Here is a 22,861-nt window from a genome sequence, read left to right as displayed (position 1 = left end):
AAAATGTTCAACTATCTGTAACTTTTCGAAAAGGGCATCGAATATTCTCAAATTTTTACTGTAAGTTCATCAACTAGTTGTGTATCAGTCGTCCAATTTTGGAAAAGATTGGGCTATTTTACACGAAGTTAGAAATATTCTAGAAAAGGGTATAATTATCCGATATCCAACTTTGAGCTGTTATATCTCCGGATTCAATGAACCGAATGCAATGAAATTTTGATCATTTATGACGATTATAATAAACTTTGAAAAACATTTGACTCAATTTAAAATTATTAATAGGAAAAAAAGTTATAGCGATTTCATTTTTTCTATGTTTTTTTTAATAAATTTATCTATTTTTCATATGCATCCCATTACTTTTTCAATTTAATGCTGGCCATTTGGTTGCTTTCCTTCGAAACATAAACATATTAAAGTCAATTAAAAAGAATTTGAATTAACTATTATTACTATCTCGAATTTTTAAACGATGATGAAATTTTGGATAAATTGGTGTTATATTAGAAAAATAATCTAATCGTTATAATATTCTTTCGTGTGAAGAATTTCAAGTTTAGTCAAAAGTTTTTAATAGCTTATTATATTAGTCATAAATGATCAAAATTTCATTGCATTCGGCTTGTTGAATCCGGACATATTACATCTCAAAGTTAGCTATCGCATAATTATACACTAGGGTCTTTTTTACACGGGTAGTTTTTCTGCTTTAACTCGGTCAATTTTGAACCTACCTATCTGATTTTCCGTACACAGGTAGTACTAACCGTGTCTACCTGTGTTCAAATTTTCATGTGAATTGGCTCAAAATTGACCGAGTTAAAGCAGAAAAACTACCCGTGTAAAAAAGACCTTAGTGTACCTTTTTCTAAAATATTTTTAACATCGTGTAGAATAGCCCGATCTATTAAAAAATTGGAGCACTGATACACAACTAGTTGATAAACTCACAGCAAAAATTTGAGGGTATTTGATGCCCTTTTCGAAAAGTTACAGCTATTTGAACATTTTTTGAAAAGTGAAAATTTTACCTGTCCCAGTTATTTTGAGTATCCCCTGTAGCTCAACTGCTGTCAAAATGTTAATGGCCATATACGGGTGGCGCCTCTGTTTACATGCGGTGAACACGAGAAAAGTTGGCTTCATTGATCCATTAGAGAAGATTCAGGGGAGTTGTAGGGGTTAGCAGGGGTTTGAAGAGGATTTTCAAATATTCGTGTCAGTAGCGTTTCAAGGAGTTTCAGGAGCATTTCAGAATCATCAGGGCACGTTTCTCGGCATAAGTTTGAAAAAGTACTGATATCTCGGCCATCTGCGCTATAGCGCAGAAATGTGTGAAAATTCAAGGGGTCTCAGTGGGTAATAAGGGATTTCTGGAGCGTTTCAGGAAAATAAAAAATCGTTTAAAAGAGTTTCAATGCGTGTGATTTCAGTGATATTTCAGGGGGTTTTGAGTGGTATCGAGAGCGTGTCAAAAGTTTTCATGAGGTGTCAGGAACGTTTCATGGGGCACACTATGTCCAAAGGAAAATATTATGAAAATCGAATGTACCTCAAATGTTATACGCTAGGATCGTAGCTTTGGACCTCTAGTTTCAGAATCTGTGCGGTTTTGAATATTTCATCTTTGGTTTTTTAATATTTTGATTTTTTTTTTTCCTATTTTTCCATGCAAATATCGAAAAAAGTCATTTTAAGGTCAATTTCGTCCCATATAAAAATGTATGGAGAAAAACCCAAGATGAATTATTTTGAACCACACATTTTCTAAATCTAGAGGTCCAAAAATATGGTTCTAGCGAATAAATTTTGAGGTACATTCATTTTTCATAATACTTCCCTTTGTACATAGCATGACCCCACAGGACGATTTCAAGATGTCATGGAAGTTTCAAGGGAGCATAGGGAGATTTTAATACCTGAAGGGGTTTGAAAGGCGTTTTATTGGGTTTCGTGCGGTCCCAGAAGCATTTCATGAAACTCCGGGGTTTTGCAAGGCGGTTTCAGGACGTTTTAAGAGATTTAGTTGAGTTTAAGGGCATTTAATTTCAGGGGCAGACGAGGACAGGAATTAAAGGCATTTCAGGAGACCACACTGGGCTTCTCTAGGACCTTACCCTTAAGAACCGCTTGATTTGATGTTTCCCTGAAACTCTTGGAAACCTTCACAGCTCCATTCCAAACCCCAGGAGCAAGACCTGATCTCCTGAACTAACAGCAGTCCCTCACTTAAAGTACTGACCTAATTTAGGCACATTTTTTCTGTAAATTTTTAAATAAGGTTCGAAGAGACTCCAGTATAGCCCATGCAAAGGTATAGAGTCGCTCACAAATGATGAATATTTTTCGTGTTAAAAAGCATAACGAATTTTTTAGACACTTCACTAAAGTTATTTTTTGTAATCTCTCTAAAAGTTCCCATGGATACCGTAGATATCATTCTTAAAGTTTGTGGATGGAGTCGGGATGCAGCCTGTGAAAAAGCTATTGTCAACAAGACTGATTTTTTTTTATTATTAACCCTTTTAATTTTCTGATGAAACTCCTAAAGCAATTACTGTGGAAAACTATGTATAAACTCAGAGATAAATCTCCGACGGTTTTCCATTTACGCTTAGGAGACATCACGATCATTTTTTATTATTCTTGGAGAAATCACGGAAGCAAAGTAATATCCTTATTACTAATCATCTTGGGTATCTCAAGACTTAGGTGTCAAAAAAAATGAAACAGTGTTTTATTAATGCCTATTTGCCTCTGTGGTTTCTGTGAAAATTCGAATCTTATCAGAAAAGGTTCAAAAAATCCCTAAGGATAGTCTTTTCAAATTCTGCCAATGAATTTTGTCAGCAATGTCTACAAATAGAAATACTTTTGAAATTCATAGCGAGGTGATTTTCGGTATTTTATATTTTTTTTCTTGATCATGAGGAAATTTTATCAATAATATTCCCTGAAGCTCGACCGGAGGCTAAATATGAATGGCAGTATGTTGAGCCGAATAGTTATTGATTTTTTTTACTAATCCAGTCCCATATGAATCATCTTCGACCAGGTACAAATATTAAAAATACCGGAAGCATCAGTTCCTGACGTTCAGTTGCCTTTTTTTTTTTGTTTATTTGGACTTTCTATGTATAAAAACGTTACAATTCTTACAACACATTTATCCATCGCTTAAAGCTATTTTCGTACAATTTCCGGTTTTCCCATCGTTTTTCACGAACTGTATCAATAAATTTCTCCAGACTACTTTTCGAGTTTTTCAAGTTGTATGCTATACCTAAGGTTGCTAACCATAAGGCTACTTTGCTTTGAAATTGATTGGTTCCAATTACCCTTCCCGAGCAAAGGCGGATAACAAAATGATAACAAGTTTTGTTACCTGGTTATCATTCGTTTGATAATTGAGTTTGCTATCATTTAGGTTGAATTAAGAGCCAACATAACAAAAATGATAACTCATATTTACTTCTCGAATACCAAAATGATAAGAAGTTAAGTTATCATTGAGTTCAAGTTGATAACTAATTGTGTTATACAATATTTTGTTCAACATTTCATTTAGTTATCAACATAAAAAAATACATCTGACTGATAACTGGTTTTGTTATCAATTAGTTATCATTTAGAGCTATTTTATCGACCAAAATAGTAAAAATCTACTTTACCGTCACCTATTGAAAAAAGTTTCTTATAATTTACAACCAATGTTTTCAACTATTGCGCCCAGGCGGGTCTCGAACTCTGATCGAGTGATTGTCGGTCGCAGCCGATAGCCCCTATACCAACGGGGCTCATTGAGAGTGATAGTAATAAAAGGCTACGCTTTCGTACTGCAGTCGCATTGTAGGTGGAAAGCGGAATCTATTTTTATATTCGAGGTTCATCAGACTCTCAGTTTTAGGAAAGCTTTGAAATGTGCGTTTGGAAACAGATAACATATTTTGTTATCATTTAGTATTTTTATGTTATCGCGATAGACCAAAATTATCGATAACTAAATTTGTTATCATCTGGTTATCATCAATTGAAAAAGATGATAACACAAATAACAAAATGATAACACCGATAACACAGTTTATTATCAAAGTGATATCATTTTGTTATCCGCCTTTGCTCGGGGAATTCCTAACATGTCTGTTGGATCGTTGACTGAAATTTTTAGTTTTTCTTTAATGTTCCTTGTGATCCACTTCCAAATAGTTTCACTAGAGCCACAAGTTTTAAATCTATGCTCAATGGTGTCTATTCTTTCACAGCTGTTACAAGTTTTGTCTGAATTACCTTGTATTCTTTTGTCGCAAAGCTTTTCCTTTGACGGAATAATATATCGTTTATCACCGAAAAAAAAAAATGAAATGTTGGACATCAGAGCTCAAAAACTTTTGGTTTAGACAGTTTATCCCATGGTTTGTTTGGGAATTTTAGGGTTATTCGAGGAATTATGTTCTGCTGACTTATGGAAAAGTTGTAGATTGTTTTACAGGTTGTTACATCTATACACTGTTCTGTATCATGAGCTGTACGTATCCAATCTTGAGCGTTCCTAGAGATTGATTGTTCATTCAAATAAGGGCGAATGGCCGTTAGGTTAGCAAGCCAAGATAAGGTTTGTGACAGGCTGAGTAATACAAAGGTTAATTCTTGTCTTTGTTTGAATTTGTTTAATCTTTCGGATTATAATAGAAGACTACTACTATAACTAATGAATCGATCGGAGTGAAAATTTGAAAGTGGGAGTTTTTGTGGCCGGGGAAGGTTCCTAACATGACCAGAGCTCACCTACCACTGGAAACGAAGGTTTTATATACAAATACAATTTTCGGGGGATTTCTCTATGGAAATGCATGAGAGAAACACAGTACGAAGTTTATATTTTATAGAATGAGCCGTTTCACAAAACGACAACAGTGTTGATATTGATATTCACATATGAGGATGCCACCTCCTGTCAAATTTTCATTCATAAAATCGGGTCCTTAAATGGACTATGTTATATTGTCTCCTGAGAAAATACAACTGAAAATATAAAAAGATATAAAAATGCAATATCCCCTTTCACACAATTTGTTCATGACCCCTGACAAACGAATTGTTCTACTGTCTCAATCGAATGAGCCGGGTTTACAACATTATGTCTAGCATACCCGTCATAATTTCAGCCAATCGAAATTGTGTGAAAACGGTCTTGCTGCGACGTTCATGGAAATGAATTACCCAAATCGACCTTGCCAACTGGGATCAAGAACCATGACGACAATCTAATCAAACCACACCGTTTTGTTCTAGCACACCAATTAAGATCAAAGGCACTGCCTGGCATGCAATATGATTATGATCAGTCGATCGTAAGAATAATGATGCCCGAAGCCTTGATCGTTATTTGCCACCAACCAACCATGCTTCTTTTATGCTTCTTTTGCTTTCCCGGACCCCGCCACCACCCCCAACTGCTGCTGCTGATGTTGTACTTCTTATCCATGCGATCGAACCCATCACATACCGCGTCGCGGCGGACTCCATCGAATGCAGATCAACCGCTGTGCAGCCATATGATGGCCCCTGCCTTCTTCGCCGAGTCGATCTCCAGCAAGCCGGGCTTCTGGGCAACCAAGTGCACCAGCTACTTTTCCTACTTTTTTGGTTTCTGTCGGTACAAAGCTGAGCAGAAGCAGTTTGCGCTGTTCGACGACAGCCGGAGCCAGGAACTGGACGACAACAGTGTGATCGATAACGATCGAATATTGATGGGCGAGCACTGTTCGCATACGTGAGTAGAATTTTTCCTCGATCTCATTGAACGGTTTGTGATCAATTCAATTGGCTTTCTAACTCTGAGTACGATTACATTTTCTATGATTGTAGCCAAATTTTGTTGCAAATTTCCCGGCCTAGTAGAGCAGAACTACCAATAACGAAAAGGGTTTCAACACAAACACTGAGGGCTAGAGGCTCCAACCAAAATCAATCAACAACAAAAGTTCTGATAAACGTCTATTCAAGCATCATGCCTATCATGTCTCTACACTCGGTCGTGTTTCGACCCCTAACTCCTAGCGACAGATCTGTCCATCATCTCCTTAAGCGCTAACATGTTGATTTGTCTTAATCCTATTAGATTCGGGTACTCACGGTACCGAGCACCTTGCTCTACGGACGTCCAGCAGCGATCATGCACTTGAGGTAGCCCTCCATCGTGCTACGATCGTCGTCGAAGCACCTCCCGTATCGACGTAACTTTCCCGCAGCGCGCAGCAGTGGTCCTCCTTTCCGAGCTGGTGGTTTCGAGCTTGTTTCGGCGCCCCCGAATGCGAGCGGTCGTCGCGGACTACCGTGTGCCAGGAGTGCGTGAGTCCGGATGTTCGACGCGCTGTCCTCTGTTCCCTCGACCTCGACGTGGCGATCAGTCCCGGAAAAGAACCCTAGGAAAGTACGCATCTCATTAGTCCCGGTTTGACATAACCTCTCTACCGCTGACCTACCCAGTTGGGGTTCTTCCTCTGGCTCGGGTCTTCGCCAGCAATCGCATCCGTGCCTTCGGCTGCACCAAATGGATGTTGGTTCCTTCGCGGTCCGACGAACTTCTACCAGTCGTCGTTCGCTTCCTGATCTTTCGGAAGGAGTCACAGCTGTACCTCCAGCTGTTCCGGATTATCGCAGCTTTCCGTAGAGGTCCCGCGATCTGCAAATTCAATTTAGGGTTAGGAATCTGCGTCCAGCAGGAGTCGTTCATCGAAGTTACCTGATGCCGTCGCTCTTCGTCGCGCCCCCTCCGTTGCTCTGTGCCTAGTGATCGGTTCACAACGGATCAATCTTCCAGCGTCGTTTGGTCCTTCTGACACTTCCGCAGCCAGCTGGTGGGAGTTTATAGGTTAGGTTACCTTTCGTCTCGTCCACATTACGTCATCGTACCTTACCTTACAGTCGGCGAATTTTATTTGCATTCGTCGGCTATTTTTCCGTCCACCGGGTGAGCGTTCCGTGTTCTGACCTTTTCCGTACTGCCGGCGCGCGGTCTGAGATCCGGCTTCGTTCGGAGAATGCTCTTTTCCGCCGCCCCCGTTACTCGGGTAACACTCGCGCACTTGTTGAATCTGGGTTCTTTCCTGCCCAGCGAAGCGAATCCCCGGAGGTGGTGCAAGAGAGGACACTTTTCCACTTGCCCAGACCGAAATTATGTATTTTACGGCCACGCGGTTTTCACCAGATCAATTCACTCGCGGACACTTGCTTTCGGCCTGCGTGCCGATCGGGATGCTGACGATGAATGATCGAATCGATTTGCTCTGTCTGTCCGGTCTGTACTTCCCGCGACTGCGCTTTTGCATGTGTGTGCATGCCGAACCGATGACAGACGCATTTGTGGACTTTGCGTTTTCGGTGCGTTTAAACTGACGGTTGGTTTTCGAACCAACTGCACGGAGCGAAATTATATCTTGTTTCTGTTCTTATATTTAGAATTACATATAATGTTGTATTTCTCATAAGAGCTCTGATGCTATAGCGTACTAAATAGACTTAAACGTTACACAACTCTACCGTAGCGGAAGAATTTTTCATAAATCGGTGATCAAACGATTTATGAAAAATTCACAAAATCATTACTCATCCTCCTAGGATGATGGTCAGAGACAAGTCGGTCAACCTAACTCTTGAGCAGACCTCAAGTTACATCGTTTCCTCAACTAAAACCAAACTCATACGCAAGCCTTGGTCGCTTGCCAAATCTTCTCTATCCTCCAAACTGCATAATCTAAATGCTAGACTAAACTTCACGCCAGCTACGCCTGGCAAAATCTTCGACCTCTCTAATCGTCTCTGACCAAAGTCCATGTCCAACTTCCACGAATCCTACGGCAAAACTTTCAAATCGGATTCTAGCCTATGGTATCTGCTAAATAGGCATAACTGTACACTAAGCATTAAGAAACTTTGTGTATCGACTATATCTATGGACAAAATTGGTTTGTATTGGTTTGTGCGTATTTTCTGAGAAAAGAAACATTTACTAATCTAAATCGTCATGAGCCCGAGAAATAGGGTTTTACCGCGCCCCTGGTCGCGTTACTTTTGGGATGAAGATTTCATGACGACCCCCAGATCTTTAACCCTTGGCCACGCATTCGAATTGACTGGAAAAACTTGAGGGTTCGTGTGCACCATCCAGTCGTGGACGTGCTTGGATTGCCGAGATCGTATTTTGTTCCTTCGTAGTGGTGCCACTCATAGCTCTGTGTAGTGAGGGTGGTCGAATTCTTGATGATGGGCTCGATTTGTCTCGATCGGCTAACGGCATGACCACTTGGTGTTTCGGTGTGAGAGTTCCTCGGATGTTGTTGCGCTTCATTCAATGTTCTGTTCGTTTGGTATCTGGAGCCTCCCTACTCAACGATGGTTTTCAGGGTCCCAGTCTCCCTCGCCCGCTGTAGGCTGTTGGTTGCTGCGTATGTTCGTTCTGGTATTTGGAGCCTCCCTACTCACTACTGTTTTCAGGGTCCCAATCTCCCTCGCCCGCTGTAGGCTGTATGCTGCGCTCTTCGTGGTGGTATTTGGAGCCTCCCTACTCACTGCTGTTTTCAGGGTCCCAATCTCCCGCGCCCTTTGTAGGCTGCCTGCTTGTCTTCCTGCTCTCCCAATGCTCTCCAGCTGCTGTCTCACTGCGCCTGATAGTGGCCGTAAGCTTCAACTCCGCGTCGAACCGATGTTTGGTCGTCGAACTCCGGGTCTCCACTCCTCCTATCAGAGAATACATCTGGTGCACTGCAGAGGTGCCTGCGTCCCGTTTCCGGAATCACAGGGTGCCATTTCTCTCGCTTGGCGAACGGCTTACGGTACACCTCCTGGCGCGATGGAAGTGTTTTGGTACCGCGTGTTGATCGTTCGGTGTAGGTGATGATTTGCTGCGTTCCTAGTAGTGGTATTTGGAGCCTCCCTACTCACTGCTGTTTTCAGGGTCCCAATCTCCCTCGCCCGCTGTAGGCTGATGACTGCTGTGTTCTCAGTACTGGTATCTGGAGCCTCCCTACTCACTACTGTTTTCAGGGTCCCAGTCTCCCTCGCCTTCAGTAGGCTGTCGATTCGTCCTGGTGTTTGGCGTGTCTTCGTCCTGGTATTTGGAGCCTCCTTACTCACGGTTGTTCTCAGGGTTCCAATTTCCCGCGCCCGCTGTAGGCTACTCCTGCTCTCTCAAAGCTCTCCAGTTGCTGTCTCCCTGCGCCTGATAGTGGCCGTAAGCTTCGACACCACGCCGAACCGATGTTTGGTCGTCGATCTCCGGGTCTCCACTCCTCCTATCAGAGAATACATCTGGTGCCTTGACGAGGAACCTGCGTCCCGTTTCCAGAATCACAGGGTGCCATTTCTCCCGCTTGGCGAACGGCTCACGGTACACCTCCTGGCGCGATGGAAGTGTTTGGGTACCGCATGTTAATCCTCCACTTGCTACTGTTCAGCCTTCTGACGGATCGGGTGATGTAATCTCAAATCGTTCATTGATCCTGGCGAAGATCGTGGTCTACAACAAAGCTGGCTGATTTGTCGAGGTGGAGAGGTAGTCGTAAAGAAGTTATTGCTCATCACACCTGACTTTTTACCATTTTCCCGTTTGTTACGTGTTTTTGGAGCGTGGTACTCATGGTTGACAGGCATTGCCTGCGGACATAGCTTTAACATAGTGGAACCTCGTACGGATGTACGGAAATCCTTACTGTCGACTCACAATCGGTGTTGCTGTGGTGGAGCAGTGTTGCGACGGCTTCTCACCTTCAACTCTCGTGATCAACTCTCCCAGTGATTGGTGTTTCTGCTAGCTTGACTGCTTCGTGGTTGACAGGCATCGCCTGTGTACATAGCTTGAACAGCCCGGAATCTCGCTGCTGGGAACGAAGATTCCAGTAGATGTAGTCGTCAAATCGGTGTAACGGAAGTGCAGAATCCGGTTGGAACTTCTCTGCCCTCCTGTCCGCTGTAATGATGCCCAATTGTGGTGTTTTCTTCAGCGTTCGCTTCTTCGTTGACAGGCACCGCCTGTTTGCATAGCTTGCACACGTTCGTTTAGTCCGCCTTGATGTCCTTCGCGTGGTATCTTCCCTTCTTGCCGCTCAGAACATCTTCTAACACGTACAGGTTCGTCCCGATAATCTCCTTGACAACTGCCGGAACGAATTTCGGCTCGAGCTTGCTGTTGATTTGGTCCACCTTCGAAGAGAGTACGAACGATCGCCGCCAAACCAGGTCTCCGACTTTGAACGCTACTGATCTTGTGCGAAGGTTGTATCGCTGCTTCGCCCGCTGGTGGCTGTTCTTAATCCGCTCGATGATAAGCTTTTGGATTCGACGAATCGCAGAAAGTCGCAGGTCCTGCGCTACCTTCGGGTCTTCGGGCGTGTTGAGTTCCTGCTGCGTGTACAGATCCGTGTGCAACAACAGGTTCCGTCCGAAGTTGGCTTCGTGTGGACTGACGCCCGTCGCCTCGTGCCGAGCAGCGTTTATCGCCGCCGTGATCGCCGGTAGCTTTTCGTCCCACTCTCGATGATCGCCGTCCAACAATGCCCGGATGCAGGTTACTACGACGCGGTTGACGCGTTCGGCGTTATTGACCTGCGGACAGTAGAACGCTGTCTTCATGTGGCCGATTTTGTGCTTTGCCAGCCAGGATTTGAAGACCATCGATTCGAACTGTTTCCCGTTATCGGACAGTATCAGCCGCGGCCGAGAGAACTTCAGACAAACTTCTTCTTCCAGGAACTCCACCATCTTCTGCGAATCCGCTGTACGCATCGGCTTGACGATCACATACTTGCTGATCCAGTCTACTACTACAAACAAAACCGTGTTTCCTCGTTTGGAACGTGTGAGCGGACCGACAAAGTCCACCGAAATCATCTCCCAAGGGGTCTTCGCCGGCTTCGGGTTTCCCATTTGCGGCATCATTCTTTTCCCCGGTGCCTTGCACGCTTTGCAGGTCGCACAGTTCATAACGTAAACGTGAATCTCCTGTTGCATCTGTGGCCAGTAGTAGTGGGCTTGTAGCTTGTGCCAGGTCTTGCAGAAACCAAGATGCGCTGCTGCCGGTTCGTCGTGGAATCTTCGGATTAGCTGGAACCTCTCTTCTTTCGGAACGACTTGCTTCCACTTGTGGTAAACTGCTCCCACTTCGTCCTTGCAACGGCAGTTCTTGAATAGCGTGTCGTTTGCTATGCGGAAGTCCGGGAACTTATCTCCTTCGCTCTTTACTCTGTCCACCAGCTTCCTGTACCACGGATCCAGGACTTGGTCTACCGTGAAGACTGCTTCTGCCACCGTCCTCGAGAGAGCATCTGGAACAACGTTGATGGAACCCTTCCTGTACCGGATCTCGAAATCAAACGCGTTCAGACGCAACAGCCACCGGCTCATCAAAGCCGTCGGGTTCTTCATCGACTTCAGGTAGCTGAGTGCTGCATGGTCACAGTGGACAATGAACCGGATTCCTTCTACGTAGCCTCTAAACTTCTCGATCGCTCGGATCACTGCGAGGCACTCCCGCTCCGTGACCGAGTACTTTCTCTCCGACGCTGACAACTTCTGCGAGAAGTAGCTGATGGGATGTTCCTCGCCGTTGATCTCCTGCGTTAGCACTGCTCCGATTGCTGTGTCGCTGGCATCGCACGCTATGGCGAACGGTTTGCTGTAGTCCGGCATCGCCAGTACCGGTGCCGAAACCAGAGCTGCTTTCAGCTTTAGGAACGCTTCTTCAGCTATCGGATTCCAACGGAACTTGGTCTTTCCTGACGTCAAGTTTGTTAGCGGAGCTGCTAGCTGCGAGAAACCGGCGATGAAGCGTCGGTACCAGTTGCAAACACCGAGAAACCGCTGCACTTCTTTGCGCGTTGTTGGAGTCGGGAATTGTACGATCGCTTGGATCTTCTCGTCGTCTACTCGCCAACCTTGCTCGTCGATCACGTAGCCTAGGTACTTCATGCTTTTCCGGCAGAACTTGGACTTCTCCGATGAAATCGTGAGATTCGCTTGGCGTAGCCGGCGGGCTACTTCTTCGAGCAGAGCGATATGCTCTTCGAATGTCTCGGAACAGATGATGATGTCGTCTAGGTAATGGAATACCAGCGGTTCTAGATCGGCGAATAGGTGGGTCATAAGTCTCGCTAGGGCTTGACTTGCCGTACACAGCCCGAAAGGCACCACCTTGAATTGGAAGTGGCCTCTGGATGGAACGGTGAAGGCTGTCAGTTGTCTCGAACCTGGATGAAGTGATAGCTGCCAGAAGGCATCCTTGAGATCGATCGAAGAAATGTATTTGCTGCTTCGGAGGTTGTTGGTGATCGCTGCAATCTGGGGTATCGGATAGCCCTCGTTCACCATGATGGAGTTGAGGTGACGCGCGTCCAGACAGACGCGATACTGCCCAGTTTTCTTCTTGACGGCGACCAGCGGATTGTTCCATGGTGAGAACTGCGCCTCCTCAATGACGTCCAGCGCTATCATCCGGTCGATCTCTTTGTTGACCTCCTGTAGAACATACGGCGACATAGGGTAATGCCGTTGTTTACGGGGCGGTGCATTCCCCACATCGATTCGATGCTCGTACAGCTTCGTGCGTCCTAGTCTTCCCTCTACCGCTTTCGGAAACTTCTGGATCGCCTGCTCTAGGCGCCGTTGTTGTTCGGGGCTGAGCTGCTTCATCTCCTGGTCTTCGCTGATCTGGTCTTCCTGCTTCGCTTCTAGTGTGCAACACACCGCTTTTACACCGAATTTGTCCCAGAAATTCATTCCCAGGATGATGCAGTCTGGAATCGAAGGCACCAACAGCACTGGAAGAACTTCGTTGCGGTTGTTGTACACGATCGGTAAATAGACGAAATTTGCGATGTTGTGTCTCGTGCCGTCTGCCGTCTTTATTCCGCCGCTGACGGTTCCTTTCTGCAATCCGCATTCCTCTGCCAGTTCGACTCTTCTTCCTCCTAGCAGAGAGCAGTTCGCTCCACTGTCCAGCAAAGCTGTCAACTCCTTTCCCAGCACTGATATGACGGCGTGCGGTCGATTGTCACTTCCGGGGTTGATAATGATTGAGTTGAGGTTTTGAAATTCCGGGATATCGGAGGGGTCTCCGAGATTTTGCGGAGAGCTGCTCCCCTCTACTGCTGGTTCTCCGCTGGGTAGTTTAACGCGTCCGTGCGACACGTGAAGCAACTGCGCAATGAGTAGCCCTTCCGTCCGCACCGGTAGCAGAAGAGAATGGCTTGTGGTTTCGGACAGTCCATGAATCTGTGGCCCTCCTCGTCGCAGTTCCAGCAGAGCATGGCTGGGCGTTGGTCGTTGTGAGCTTCTTGCTGTTCTACTTGTCGATCTTCCCGTTGTCTACCTGGTTCTGGCAGCAGACGTTGGTATCTTCGGTTACTGTCGCTCGGATCCGAGCTTTGAATCCCCTGTCGCGCTTGCCAGCCCTGTGCTCTTTGCGGCTGTTCTTGCTGCTGTTGTGGTTGCCGAGTCGGAACCGATGTGGCTTGGGGCCGCTGCTGCTGTGCCGGAGTTTGCGCTTCTCTTGTGTACTGTCGCGCTGCTCTCAGAACATCAGCTTCTGTACGGTTGTACCTGTCCGTCGATCTTGACTGCTTCTCGTCGCGTGCGGCAAAGTTTGGCCTCGCAGATCTCCGCTCCAGGTTCATCTTCAGCGCGTTGACTTGCTCAACCAGTTCGTCGATGGTATGCTGCCAATTGTCTTCTGGTCCCTCCTCCAACGCTTCGTGCTCGTAAGCGCTTTCTTCTACCTCCACGGCGTGAACTCTGTTGAACCGCTGTGGCTGTTGGTGATGCTGAACCGGTGGTGGTCTGCTGGTTATCACTGGCGTGGCGAAGTTCGGTTCCAGAAGCGCGCTGTGCGGAATCGGAATCCTACGTTGCCTGTTCAGAAGCATTCTCGTCTCGTCGTATCCGGTGCAGACTTCCACCATTTCTTCCAGTGAACGAGGTCTCGCTGCTGTGACGATAGCTGCGTAGTTCTCGTTCATGTTCTTCTTCACCAGGAAGAACTTTTCGTCATCTGGAATTGGTGGATCGACGAAGCGGAAGAGCGCTGAAATGTCGCGATAGAATTTCGCGAAGGATTCCTCCCTTCCTTGGAATCGGAAGCTAGCTTCCAGACGGAGAATTTGGGAGTAGCCGCTGGGCAGGAATTCTCTTCGAATCTCTCGCTTGAACTGGTCCCAAGTCCGCAACAAGTTTTGCGACGTTGCTCGTGAGTACCAGTCGATTGCGTCCTCTTGGAGTAGATGCTTGATCGAACTCAGGAGTGTAGCATCGCTCATGCCTTCCGATCTCGCGAATGTCTCCACGCGATCTAGGAACACGTTGAGTGATGTCGTGTCCTTCTCGCCGCGAAATTTGAAAGGCCAGTTGTGAACGGCCTTCTGTATTCGGCGATCGTCCGCTCGTTCCGGTGCTGGTCGCTCTCGGCGGATCAACCGCTCCAGGTCGTCTCGCATTCTGTAGTACTCCTCACGCATGTGTTGTTCTCTCTCCTGCATCTCCCTGATTCTTGCTTGCAATTCGCGGTTTTCCCGCGATTCTTGTTCCCTGGTCGACGGGTTCCATGTTTCCCGATCTCGCGGCAGGTAGGGAGGGGGAGGTGAGGTGTTTCGGTGCCTCGTATCTGCTTGTTCTGCTTCTTCGCTGTCTCGCGTTTGGAACGAACTCGAGAACAACAATCCTCTGCCTTGTCCACCCGAGAATGACGTCACGAGCGGTGGCTGCACTGCTGGTGGTGGTGTAGTGTCTTGTCTCGAAGTGCTTTCCACTGGCATCGTGGTTTCTCCTCCGACTGCTCCTTCATCTCCGCTGTTGTTCCTCCTTATGGCTCCAGTCGAAGTTGCTTGACTCACGACACTCTCACTTCGCGGTACACCATTCACTACACTTGTTCCGTTCACCTTATCTAGTAAAACGTTTACGTGCACCGATAACATTGCATGAGTTTCCCGCAGTTCGGTTGGAGGTTGAATCAACTGCAAGCGATCGCGGTAATGGTACAGACGAGTCCGGATTTGACTTAAGGCTGCGCTGTTAGCCGTCCGAATGGCAGCTTCGGCGCTAATATGCAGCTGGTGAACTTGCGATTCACATTGTTCTAGATTGGACTGGGAACTCATGACATGTTCCGAGCTGGTGGGCTTACTGTCTCTCAAGGACTCCTCTTGCATGAGTGCCTTGAGACGAAGGACCTTCCCTCTGTGGGTCGTTGGTCCTAGGTTGACTACGTGGCGTAAAGCCAGCTCGTAGGTCACCTCTTCGTCAGTCAATTGTGTATAATCCATTACACTTTCGAATTGTATGCGTAAAGGGCTAAAATTGTTTCGATAATCGTAGGCCAGATAATCGAAATTGCGCAAAACCAAATTTCATCAAACCAAACAAAAAAATCGCTAAACGGTAGTTTTTAATGTGTGGATTTTCAGTTGGGCGCCAGTGTTGCAAATTTCCCGGCCTAGTAGAGCAGAACTACCAATAACGAAAAGGGTTTCAACACAAACACTGAGGGCTAGAGGCTCCAACCAAAATCAATCAACAACAAAAGTTCTGATAAACGTCTATTCAAGCATCATGCCTATCATGTCTCTACACTCGGTCGTGTTTCGACCCCTAACTCCTAGCGACAGATCTGTCCATCATCTCCTTAAGCGCTAACATGTTGATTTGTCTTAATCCTATTAGATTCGGGTACTCACGGTACCGAGCACCTTGCTCTACGGACGTCCAGCAGCGATCATGCACTTGAGGTAGCCCTCCATCGTGCTACGATCGTCGTCGAAGCACCTCCCGTATCGACGTAACTTTCCCGCAGCGCGCAGCAGTGGTCCTCCTTTCCGAGCTGGTGGTTTCGAGCTTGTTTCGGCGCCCCCGAATGCGAGCGGTCGTCGCGGACTACCGTGTGCCAGGAGTGCGTGAGTCCGGATGTTCGACGCGCTGTCCTCTGTTCCCTCGACCTCGACGTGGCGATCAGTCCCGGAAAAGAACCCTAGGAAAGTACGCATCTCATTAGTCCCGGTTTGACATAACCTCTCTACCGCTGACCTACCCAGTTGGGGTTCTTCCTCTGGCTCGGGTCTTCGCCAGCAATCGCATCCGTGCCTTCGGCTGCACCAAATGGATGTTGGTTCCTTCGCGGTCCGACGAACTTCTACCAGTCGTCGTTCGCTTCCTGATCTTTCGGAAGGAGTCACAGCTGTACCTCCAGCTGTTCCGGATTATCGCAGCTTTCCGTAGAGGTCCCGCGATCTGCAAATTCAATTTAGGGTTAGGAATCTGCGTCCAGCAGGAGTCGTTCATCGAAGTTACCTGATGCCGTCGCTCTTCGTCGCGCCCCCTCCGTTGCTCTGTGCCTAGTGATCGGTTCACAACGGATCAATCTTCCAGCGTCGTTTGGTCCTTCTGACACTTCCGCAGCCAGCTGGTGGGAGTTTATAGGTTAGGTTACCTTTCGTCTCGTCCACATTACGTCATCGTACCTTACCTTACAGTCGGCGAATTTTATTTGCATTCGTCGGCTATTTTTCCGTCCACCGGGTGAGCGTTCCGTGTTCTGACCTTTTCCGTACTGCCGGCGCGCGGTCTGAGATCCGGCTTCGTTCGGAGAATGCTCTTTTCCGCCGCCCCCGTTACTCGGGTAACACTCGCGCACTTGTTGAATCTGGGTTCTTTCCTGCCCAGCGAAGCGAATCCCCGGAGGTGGTGCAAGAGAGGACACTTTTCCACTTGCCCAGACCGAAATTATGTATTTTACGGCCACGCGGTTTTCACCAGATCAATTCACTCGCGGACACTTGCTTTCGGCCTGCGTGCCGATCGGGATGCTGACGATGAATGATCGAATCGATTTGCTCTGTCTGTCCGGTCTGTACTTCCCGCGACTGCGCTTTTGCATGTGTGTGCATGCCGAACCGATGACAGACGCATTTGTGGACTTTGCGTTTTCGGTGCGTTTAAACTGACGGTTGGTTTTCGAACCAACTGCACGGAGCGAAATTATATCTTGTTTCTGTTCTTATATTTAGAATTACATATAATGTTGTATTTCTCATAAGAGCTCTGATGCTATAGCGTACTAAATAGACTTAAACGTTACAATTTCTCTAAATTCAATTTGTACGCTCCAACTGAGATGGACTTCTCAGACAGAATGCCAATCTCCTAACCCTTTGTTTCTCGTTTCTATCGTTCATCAGAGCCGAAGGGGTCTATTTCGTGCCAACCAATAAGAAACCACCGTTTGCCATGGGCTACTGAAAAGACTAAGCGGTTCAGGAGCGAATTTCCACACCGTAGCGGGCCGCTAATCAGCCGGATCTGATTTTATGCTCTGGTGTTGAGCAACCCGAAAGCTATGAGGAGTTAATCATCGAAACAGATTACCAGATTATCTTCCGACGACAATGAAGCGTTTCGCTTGGTTGGTTGACGTTAGAAACTATGCATCGAAAAATCGTTCAATATGATAAGAAATCGTCAACTTCTAGTTGTAGTTGAAAATACGTAATAAATTGTTCAAAAAAGAATAAAAAGATCTTAATGCAAAATTATGTTATGAGCCATCTAATCGTCCAATTAAGTTATTAGTGAAGTAGAATGAATGACAGGAGATAATTCCAAGAATTAAAGATATGACTGAGGATGCGAAATAAATAATAAATTGATTAACAATTACAAACAATGTCACTTTTTTATAGAGAACACGTCCGACAGTCGCCAAATCACTCTCGACCTGATCCGGCCTCCTTACCCTCTGTGCTCCACATCGTTTTACACCATCCAGATTTCCTGCATCCACATTGTTTTTGCAAGGATGTTTTTCGGCATTCGTTATACAGTACTGGCCAAAATTATAGGCAGTGGTGATGATACGATGTTTAGGTTGATGAATCTCCCTTTGAGATAGCTTTATTCAAATGCAATAATTTTTGTATTACTGTTTATTGACTACGTAATAACAATACAACGTTTCTTACTTCGAACGATTATCAATGAAGGAAATAAAATCAAAATATTGAAATTGGTCAAAAACTACCTGGCCAAAATTATAGGCATTATGTGAACCTGCTAAAGACAGTGTGATATCTTATTTCTGTAACTACTTAAAATTGAGGTTATATTACTCCCTCGAGCTTTCAATGTTCTTTTGACACGGTTTAGAATCAGGATCACTAGTTTAGGCCATTGGCGTTTGGTGTATTTTGATCAAATACCTATGAAAGCTCCAACGAGTACCTGGCAATTTTTAGATTGATAATTTTACAACTGATGATCAATATTCTTCATGTGTTCTCAATACGGTTGTTATCTAGGCTAGTTGGCGATTAAGCTGGGACAGGAAATTCATGGCTTTGAAACCAAAGAATTGATATTTCAACTTGTTATATGAATCATTGTCTTGCTGGAAGTATCATTTATCACAATTATAACTAAAGTTTTCATCAAAGTGTTTATCCTAGACAATAGATAGGGTGATGATATATCGTTTGGCATTCAGCATACCCTTATATAAAATCAGGGGATCAATATCTTGTGCAGAAAATATATCCCCACACACTATTACTACTCCACCTCTTTGCAATCGTGTGTAGATGGTAAGTGGTATATGGCGTTATTCTACTCTCCACCTAACAGACACCCCATATTCCAGTGAATTTCCTCAAAAGCGATAAAATAAACCAAAACAACATGATACTATTGTATTTTGTTCCAATAGACATATTTTCGGCTCCATTCAAGGCGTTGGTAATTTGTTTGTTGTATCGAACTGGACACCGCTTTTTTGAGTAGCTGTATAACTTACAACGACAAGTGGGACTGGATACAAACAGTGTGTAAGACTAAAATTCTTCAATAAAAGCTGGACTGCCGGTTTCATAGAAAGGTAGACTGAATGCCATTTGGTATGTCAGAACCATTTTCAATGTTCGCGAGAAATATCTCAATTAGAACTTTGGTCGTAATGATTGCTACAGGTATTTCGAACAAGCCAACGCTTCATCTCACAATTCAAAATTAATAAGTTTTAAGGCCACACAATCAAAACTAATCCATTACAATGCCTAGGAGTTCCAATTCTGGATCGGTTGCCCACTTACCAAAATTTAAAACCATTTAGACACGGTTGGAGGACATTTATTGTTAACTTCAAATTTATAAACTAGAAATCACAAGAATCTCGATATACCTCATGGACATTTTATAAAAAATACCAAAAATCAAACTCATAAATTAGTGATCTCGATTCTAAACCGTACTAACAGTTCTGCTAAACAGAATATTTGAGAATCCTGATGATTTTTATTATTAACGTCTGAGATAGAACATCATACTTTCTTAAGAAGGTCTTAAATGCTTATAATCTTGGCCAGACAATTTTCGACTAAATTCAAGATTTAAATTCGTTCTCTTTCGTTAAGTTTCACCTCATGTTAGAAACAATGCAATTCTATTTTGTAATCAATAAACAATAATACCAAAATTATTGCATTTGAATAAAGCTATTTCAAAGGGAGATTTATCAACCTAAACATCGTATCACCATCACTGCCTATAATTTTGGCCAGTACTGTACATGCTTTGTCCACCGTATCTTTCCGATTTTGGCAACCTTCTGGATACTGGGTTCGCCAAACGAAGTCATCTCGTGGATTGTCCCTCGCCACCACACAGTTCATCTGCACGCTGCCAAAGATCATACTTACAAGGGAAGGTTACGATGGTGTCCCCCGGGGATTTCAACCGGACTATTTTTGTTGCTATCTACATGTGGAAATATGAATAAATCCAAAGTCTTTCGGGTGATGGGCCAGTGTTGTAGTCAGGAGGGGCTCTCAAAGGGACAATTTAGGCAAAATATAACATTATTGAAAATGCTCAAACATCATCAACATGCAAATTTCAAAATGTATTGTAGTAGAAACAGGCAGAATATGCATGAATACTTGATTTCGTAATAATTTTATTTACCATAGGCGTTGTCAGGGTGAGATGGGTGATAAACAAAGTGATTTATATTTTGCTTAAATTGCCCCTTTGAGGGCCCCTCCTGACTACACCGCTGGCCCATCACCCGAAAGGCTTTGGATTTATTCATATTTCCACATGTAGAATGCAACAAAAATAGTCCGGTTGAAATCCCCGGGGGACACTATCGTAACCTTCCCTTGTTAGCGCATTCGTGGTACACGACTCACATTGTTGCCAGCCCTTATTAAAGATCCAAGGTAGGCAAATTTCTCCATTACCTCGAAAGTATTCCCGTCTCTTTCTTCCAAGACGGAATCATGTCATGTTCGGTCCACGTACAAGCATCTACTTTGTTTTTGAAATCACAAAGCCCTCTGGAACTCATTGAAACGCTTTAAAACCCCCAAAAACTCATCTTAGACCCCGAGAATATTGTTAGGCCTTTAATGAGGAAACTTAGATTACGAGAACCGGCCTCACTTCTGGGCGTTTGAATAGGGGTCAAGGGCGTTTCCAGGAAATTCCCAGAAAGCCCAAAGGAAGGGGGTTCCAAGAGGCTTCAGGAGCGTTTGAGGGTGTTTCAGGAACCATTAAGGGCGTTCTGACAGAGACCCCATGAAGCGTCCCTGAAATGCCCCTGAGACCTCCTGAAACTACCTTAAGGACAAACGTCTTGAAATCCCGTTTCAACAATACATCAGAGCTTCAGACGCACAAATCTCAAGAAGCAAATTTCAAACAACAGTGCAGTTTATTATTCTGTTCTTGCTCACATGTGATAAGCTTGAAATAAGAAGACCAGGTGCACTGGTTTTGTTTACGAAGAGATTTGTGCCCTCGAAATCGTGAGTAGGTCCCAAAGTCGGCCATTGTGGCGGCTATTTTGGGATTCTAACAAATCTGTCCTTAACCCTTATGTGGCCGACAGGGTACCCGGGTACCCAGCACCCATTTAAAATACACGGTGTAGAAAAAAGCAAAAAGTTTGTCGGACACATAACGGTTAATACTCTCTGAAAGTCCCCAGGAAGCCCCTGAGAACACTTGGAACTGATAGGCCAAGTTCGTTGTAGTTATGCGCATGCCTCTGAGACCTCTTGAACGCCTCTGAAACGTCCAGGTACTACCTGGGACCCCCTGAAATGCCCCTGAGTCGTCCTGAAACGCCCCTGGGACCTTCTAGAACCCACCTGGAACCCCCGCGACGAAAAGATAGATTTTCGAGTTAGGTAGGCTATTTTATTTTTGAATGAGATACAGATTTTTTACCCAAATTATGTATGGAATACAGATTGTTGAAAAGAGTGGTACAGATTTTTCAAAAAATCCCTTGGCATCCCTGCTCCTGAGGCCCTTTGCCTTGGATTCCCCTTGAGACTCCCTGAAACGCCCATGAGACCTCCTGGTATCCTCTCAGACCTCCTGAAACTCTCCTGAGTTTTCCAGGTACTCCTTGAAATCCCTGGGATTCCCTGTGACCCCTGAAACGCCCCTGAGACCTCCTAAAACCTCCCTAGACTCCTGATGAATCTCCAGACTCCCTGAAATCCGCTTGAAACCCCCTGTGACCCCCTGAAACGCCCGTTAGACTTATCGGAACTCTTTTAAACCGCCGAAGACCCCCTGAAACGCCATTGAGGTCTAGTACCTTCTGAAACCCAATGAAATGCCCCTGAAACCTATGGAACCACAGCCCTACATTTTCAATTTCAATTGAATTTTTAAGCTGAAGTTTGTTAGGCTTTTTCATCGTCCATGGAAACAAGACGGCGTTATCCTCACCCAGTTCGCTGATTCCATTTTGTTTCGCACTTACGTTAAACATCGAATGAATTCTCCTGTTATAACTCGATTAATGAGTATAACAGCTGGCGAAGCTGTGAAATGTTGATGGACATGATCTGCAACCCGTGTCGTGAACGTTCCTGTTGTCGGCTTCCCTACGAAACTGATGAGACTCGCTTTTAGTGTCATGTTTAGGTTTCAACGATGTAGGCCCCTGTATTGAACTCTTTGAGACCCCATTAATTCATTTTAGCTCCCCTGAAATGCTCTTGAGAATCCTTGGAACGCCCCTAAGACCCCCCTGAAGCGCCCCTAAGACCTCTTGGAGCCCCCAAACACCCTGAAACGCCCCTGAGAGCCCCCTGAAGCACCTCTCAAATCTCCTGTACCCAAGGTTGCAACCATTCATTTGCAACTTTCCACAGCGTGAATGAAATTTACATTCACCGCGTGGAGAGTTGTCTTCACAGCTCGCTCACGACTTTGGTATACGTTTGCGACCCCAATGTTATTCGGCAAACTTTCAGATAAAACTACAAGGTTAAATTCATCCATACATTGTTTTTCGATAGCATGCTTCTGAACTGAGATAATATCAAATGAATGTAAATCTTTGCAAATTAATGGTCGCAACCTTGCCTGTACCCCCTAACACTCCTTGTGTCTTTCTGGAATGTCCCTGCAACATCCCTTTCCTGTCCCTTATAAACTCTGGCCGCTGTTGGTTCTGTTGGTAAAAAGAGGTTTTAGTGAAAAAGCCACCCTGAAACGCCGAGAAACGCCTTGTAACACATCTTATCAAGCGCTGAGAAGATCTAGCATACTCGTTAAAATCCACGAAAATATAAAGCTTGAAAAAAAAACTCGAAAGCGCCCATAATTGTCCTATAAATAGGACAGTCTTTTTGATGTGAATATCTCCAGAATTAATCAAAATTTTAGAATGCTTTCTTCAGAGAAGATGTTCTCCACCTTGTTCAGTATCTGTGACAAAAAGTCGAAAGACATAAGGTCGAATGCAGAAAAGGTTAGTAGAAGTCAAAAATCGAATTTGATGCCGTTTTGAAATCCAGTATGGCGT

The 22,861-nt window shown here is 45.0% G+C and overlaps 2 protein-coding genes across 4 annotated transcripts in view; one reads left to right on the top strand and one right to left on the bottom strand.

The window, feature by feature from the left end:
* Positions 1-17,516, top strand: part of LOC115253863 (uncharacterized) — an 86,670-nt gene extending 69,154 nt beyond the window's left edge. Inside the window, exons 11-12 of the mRNA XM_062847655.1 lie at positions 5,539-5,776; positions 17,223-17,516. Of these exons, the coding sequence (XP_062703639.1) occupies positions 5,539-5,776; positions 17,223-17,283 (299 nt within the window). The 3' untranslated portion in view covers positions 17,284-17,516. The remainder of the gene's footprint in view (positions 1-5,538; positions 5,777-17,222) is intronic.
* LOC115265651 (uncharacterized) lies at positions 13,140-17,124 on the bottom strand. 3 transcript variants are annotated; one of them, XM_062849969.1, is made up of 3 exons: positions 16,511-17,124; positions 16,336-16,447; positions 13,140-16,275 (listed from the first exon to the last, which is right to left on the bottom strand). In XM_062849969.1, the coding sequence occupies exon 3, from the start codon at positions 15,312-15,314 to the stop codon at positions 13,140-13,142; it is 2,175 nt and encodes a 724-aa protein (XP_062705953.1). In that variant the 5' UTR covers positions 15,315-16,275; positions 16,336-16,447; positions 16,511-17,124. The 3 variants fall into 3 exon arrangements, with proteins under 3 accessions (XP_062705953.1, XP_062705951.1, XP_062705952.1); XM_062849967.1 differs by having other exon boundaries at positions 13,140-16,015; positions 16,076-17,124; XM_062849968.1 differs by having other exon boundaries at positions 13,140-16,447; positions 16,506-17,124.
* Positions 17,517-22,861: the final 5,345 nt, after the last annotated feature.

The sequence above is a fragment of the Aedes albopictus genome, chromosome 2, assembly GCF_035046485.1.
Source record: "Aedes albopictus strain Foshan chromosome 2, AalbF5, whole genome shotgun sequence".
In the NCBI taxonomy this organism is placed as follows: Eukaryota; Metazoa; Arthropoda; class Insecta; order Diptera; family Culicidae; genus Aedes; species Aedes albopictus.
This window is presented reverse-complemented; position numbering and strand designations above follow the sequence as displayed.

Coding starts and splice junctions, on each gene's coding strand:
- LOC115265651 (XM_062849967.1), bottom strand. CDS start 15,314: ATGGATTATACACAATTGACTGACGAAGAGGTGACCTACGAGCTGGCT.